Source organism: Coffea eugenioides, chromosome 5 (genome assembly GCF_003713205.1).
Source record: "Coffea eugenioides isolate CCC68of chromosome 5, Ceug_1.0, whole genome shotgun sequence".
Lineage (NCBI taxonomy): Eukaryota > Viridiplantae > Streptophyta > Magnoliopsida > Gentianales > Rubiaceae > Coffea > Coffea eugenioides.
Genome location: NC_040039.1, coordinates 16,991,437 through 16,996,841, shown reverse-complemented (window position 1 = coordinate 16,996,841; position 5,405 = coordinate 16,991,437). Strand labels below are relative to the sequence as shown.

Sequence of the window (5,405 nt, the reverse complement as noted above, 5' to 3'; positions counted from 1 at the left end):
ATGTTGGTTCTGGTTGGGGTGTAGCGGTTTCAGCTGGTGGTGGTGGAGGCTGGATGGCAACCGGCTGAGCTTGGAGAATGCAGAGGAAGTTTGCTCACGGTTTCTCCTCCTCTCCTCCCTCTTCGATGCTCGCGGACAGAACCAGAAATGGAATTGCAGCTCTCAGCTTCCTCCCTCACTCTCGGCTATATGGTGCAGCTCACCTTTCTTCACTCTCGATCGATGATAACAATGTGGAGGTGGAGTGTTTGGGAGGTTCAAGTGTGCAGGTGGTGAAGATGAGCATTGGCCGAATGGAGAGGTGAGTGATCATGGTGTCCGAGGGAGTGTTTGGCGTTGCGTGGAATGGTTATGGCTGTGGGGTGTTTTTGTGAAATTGTGAGGGGTAGTTTAGTCTTTTCACTTCTCCTCCTATTATCCACTTAAGTCCTTAGCTCTAACTTAACTCCAAAAAATTATCCCCAAGTGTGATTTGAACGCCTAATTATACGCTAATCTTGCAAGGCTTTGATTATCGAAATTTTTTTTTTTACGACTTAAGTATGATTAGAATACTTGTATTGTTTTTATCTAGAATTTATCGGTTGCAAAATAATATTAAGGTTTCTATCTGCACTTAACCTTATTCGAAAATAAAATTAGCTATTGAAAATTAAAGAATTATTTTTAAGGAGTAAACTTAATATAACTCAAGAATTATTAACTTAGTGAAGCAAAGCTAAGTGCTTTAATAGTTAGCACCGTTATATTATTTTGCACATAAAAGTTATTTTTAATTTACTTATTTAAAGCAAATGAAATAATGTTATTGATTAGAATAAGAACTACGAATGGAATATGCACTAGTATATAAAAGCGAGTGAAAGTAATACTAGAAAAGATTAAGGAATACGGATGTTAGATAAAGGTGAAATTGAAGTATGCATTGGTATTTATCTGCAAAATTCAAGGTTCTCACATCCTCCCCTCCTTACAATGAATTTTGTCCTCAAAATTCAAGCTTACTAGAGAAATAAATCAGGGTACTTGTTCTGCATTTCTTCTTCTAATTCCCAAGTCGCTTCCTCCAGTCCATGATTCTTCCATAGAATCTTTACTAGAGGAATTTCCTTATTTCTCAGTTCCTTCATTTCTCTCTCCAAAATCCTGACCGGTCCTTCTTCATACGTTAATGTCTCATCCACCTCAATTCCTTCTAGTGGCAACACGTGACTTGGATCAGGATAATATTTCCTAAGCATGGAAACATGGAATACATCGTGAATCTTAGCCATGCTTGCAGGCAACTTCACTTGATACGCTACTAACCCAACTCTCTTCAAAATTTCGAAAGGTCCGATATACCTTGGCTTCAGCTTCTTACCTTTCTTAGACACTACTCCGCCCTTCAAGGGTTTAATTCTGAGGAAAACCTTGTCTCCTACTTCGAATTCCAAATCTTTCCTCCTTGTGTCGGCGTAGCTCTTTTGTCTACTCTGAGCAACTTGAAGCCTTTCTCTAATTAGTTTTACTTTCTCCTGGGCTTCTTCTATCCAAGGTATAGCTGTAGGATCTACGATTTTCTTTTCTCCAACTTCATCCCAATGAATCGGAGATCGACACCTTCTTCCATACAAAGCCTCATAAGGTGCCATTTGAATCGAAGCCTGATAGCTGTTATTATATGCAAATTCCACTAAGGTCATATATTGGCTCCACTTACCTCCAAAATCCAGTATACACGACCTCAGTAGATCCTCCAGAGTTTGAATTGTCCTTTCCGACTGCCCGTCGGTTTGGGGATGGTACGCAGTACTAAACTTCAACTTGGTCCCCAAGGAGTCCTGAAATTTCTGCCAAAAACGCGAGACGAATCTTGGGTCTCGATCAGACACAATACTCACTGGAATACCATGTAACCTTAGGATCTCTTCTGTGTACAACTTGACCAATTTATCCAATGAAAAACTCATGCTTACGGGTAAGAAGTGTGCAGACTTAGTGAGTCGATCGACTATTACCCAAATTGCATCAAAACCTTTTTGACTTTTAGGTAGTCCCGTTACAAAATCCATTGTTATGTGTTCCCATTTCCATTCAGGGATTTCTAACGGTTGCAATAAACCAGAAGGCTTTTGATGTTCAGCTTTTACTTGTTGGCAGATCAAGCATTTTTGCACAAACGCGGCCACGTCCTTTTTCAAACCTTCCCACCAGTATAATCCCTTCACATCGTGATACATCTTGGTCACTCCTGGGTGTATAGTATACTTCGATCGATGTGATTCTTCTAAAATCTCTTTCCTTATCTCTTTATCTGCCGGAATCACAATTCGATCTCGAAATCTCAATACCCCTTCAGGCCCTAATTTGAAGTCTAGGGTTTCCCCTTTTTGCACTTTCTCCAAATTCTTCCGAATTATAGGGTCCATTTTCTGGGCCTCCTTAATACGCTCTAGTAACGGTGACTTCAATGATAAGTTCCCAAATAAAACCTTCAATTTCTCCAAGCGAGGGTTCCAACTACTTATTTCCTCTAACATATCCCACTCTTTTACCATTAACCCTGCTACTTGGGCCTTCCTACTAAGAGCGTCAGCCACCACATTGGCTTTTCCTGGATGGTAATTAATCGAGCAATCATAATCTTCCAGAAATTCTACCCATCGCCTTTGTCTCAAATTCAGCTCCTTTTGGGAGAACAAGTACGTGAGGCTCTTATGGTCCGTATAAACTTCAAAAGTCACGCCGTACAAGTAGTGTCTCCATTTCTTCAAGGCGAAAATTACTGCGGCTAGTTCTAGGTCATGAGTTGGGTAGTTTTGTTCGTGGGGTTTCAATCTCCTAGAAGCATAGGCAACTACCTTACCCATTTGCATTAAGACACATCCCAGACCTTCTCTGGAAGCATCAGAATATACAACATAACCTTCACCTCCATCGGGTAAAACCAAAACGGGAGCGGATGTTAACCGCTTCTTTAGTTCCTGAAAACTTGACTCGCACTTCGGAGTCCAGACAAACTTGGCTCCTTTCTTGGTTAGCTCAGTCATAGGTCCTGCAATCTTCGAGAAATCCTGGATAAATCGCCTATAATAACCTGCTAAACCCAAGAAACTTCTAACTTCAGTTGGAGTTTCTGGTTGTTTCCAATTCATAATGGCCTCAACTTTTGCCGGATCCACGGCAATTCCATCTTCAGAAACTCTGTGCCCTAGAAAAGATATTTCAGTCAACCAAAACTCACACTTGCTGAATTTGGCATACAGCTTATGTTCTCTTAGTATCTGCAAAACCACCTCTAAATGCTTAGCATGCTCCTCTCGAGTCTTAGAGTAAATCAGGATATCATCTATGAAAACCACTACAAACTGATCCAGATACTTCTTAAAAATTCTCTGCATCAGGTCCATGAAAGCAGCTGGTGCATTGGTTAATCCAAAAGGCATGACTGCAAACTCAAAATGTCCATATCTCGTACTAAAAGTAGTCTTAGGTATATCTTCCTTCTTGATCTTCAACTGATAATACCCTTGCCTTAAATCCAGCTTAGAGAAGACCACTGACCCTTGCAGTTGGTCGAATAAGCTATCAATCAACGGTAGAGGGTATTTATTCTTAATTGTAACCTCATTTAACCCTCGGTAATCGATACATAACCTCAAGCTTCCATCTTTTTTCTTAACGAATAGGACGGGTGCTCCCCATGGTGAATCACCCTCCTTCACAAAGCCCTTCTCCAACAGATCTTGTAATTGAATTTTCAATTCTTTTAGCTCGGCAGGAGCCATTCGATATGGGGTCTTAGAAATTGGAGCCGTTCCAGGCATCAAGTCAATCTTAAATTCCACTTCTCTTTCCGGCGGTAGAGTCCTTAACTCTTCGGGAAAAACATCCGAAAATTCCCGTACCACTGGTACATCCTCCAGCTTCACTTGATCACTGGGGGCGTTTATCAAGAAGGCTAAGAAACCTTGCGCTCCTTTAAACAACATTTTCCTTGCTCGGATTCCTGAGATCATAGCAGATGATGCTAACCTACCCTTGACATCTAACCTCAGGGTTGCTTCACCAGGTATACAAAATTCCACCACTTTCGCTCGGCAGTCAAGTTTAGCATGATAATGGCCTAGAAAATCCATTCCTATTATAACATCATAACCTTTTATGTCCAGACTGATCAGATCCACTAGCATTTTACGCTCTCCAATCCAGAATTCACAATTCTTATAAGCCAAACTAGTGATTACATTCTTATTACCCATGGGTGTCCTAACTTCAAGATCGAAGGGTAATCTAACAGGTTGCACATCTATTCCAGACATAAAGGATGGATTTACGAATGAATGGGTTGCACCAGGGTCAATTAACACTTTAGCTAATCGATGAAAAATCGGAAGTGTACCTTCCACCACTTCCGAGGAATCAGGTACAGGTTGGTCACCTATAGCATACACTCTGGCAGGAACTGTCGGCCGGCTCCCTCCAGAAGTGTTTGATCTAGCGTTCGAAGTAGTCCCTCCCTGCATTTTTGGACATCCAGAAATTTGGTGCTCGCTACTTCCGCATTTCAAGCACTTTCCTTGCTTCTTCCAGCAGCTATCCATAATATGACCAGGTTTCTTACAATATGCACAAGTCATTTGGGGAATTATGGCTCGGCCTCCTTGCGAGGTATTCCTAGGTTGTGCTCTTCCAATCGGTCCCCCTCTAATTCCATTGTTTCTTCCCCCTGCATTCCTTGCCCCGGTTCCCCTTGCTAATGCACCTCGCGGTGCTCCGGGACTAGTCACTCCGCCTGTACCTCGGCCCACTTTAGCCGGTGGAGTACTTCCATACGTCGGCTCTCGACTACTGCTGGGGGCAAATCTTTTCTTAGCTTGAAAAGATTTCACTTGAGCTCTAGCTACTTCAACTCTCTGAGCTCTTTCGACAGCATCTGCGAAAGTATCTATCCTTACGGCGGCTAAACTTTCCTGTAGTTCCACATTCAAACCCTGCACAAACCTCCGAACACGCCTTTGCTCGGTGGCTATCAACTCAGGTGCAAAGCGGGATAGCTTTGTGAACTGGATTTCATATTCGGCGACACTCATCGCCCCTTGCTTGCATCTAATGAAATCATCCTCTCTCTTCTCTTGAATGAGAGGTGGAAGGAATTTGGCATTGAACTCCCTTGTGAAGTTCACCCAAGTCCTTGGTGTATGATTAGTCTCCCAATGAACCCTCATTAGGTTCCACCAGGAGCGAGCAGCTCCCTCAAACTGGAAGGTGGCAAAAGTCACCTTTCGCTCCTCCGTATAGTTTAAGGTGGCAAAGATCTCAGTGATCCTCTCCCACCAGCCTTCAGCCACTTCCGGCTCGGTCCTCCGTAGAATTTGGGAGGTCCAAACTTCAGGAACCTTTCCAGTGCCCGATCATCGGGA

The 5,405-nt window shown here is 42.6% G+C and overlaps 1 protein-coding gene across 1 annotated transcript; it reads right to left on the bottom strand.

Annotated features, from left to right (window-relative positions):
• Positions 1–1,004: 1,004 nt before the first annotated feature.
• Positions 1,005–5,075, bottom strand: LOC113771232. The gene is made up of 4 exons (XM_027315841.1): positions 3,708–5,075; positions 2,583–3,485; positions 1,603–1,823; positions 1,005–1,233 (listed from the first exon to the last, which is right to left on the bottom strand). Exons 1-4 carry the CDS (start codon positions 5,073–5,075, stop codon positions 1,005–1,007), a joined length of 2,721 nt encoding a protein of 906 aa, XP_027171642.1.
• Positions 5,076–5,405: the final 330 nt, after the last annotated feature.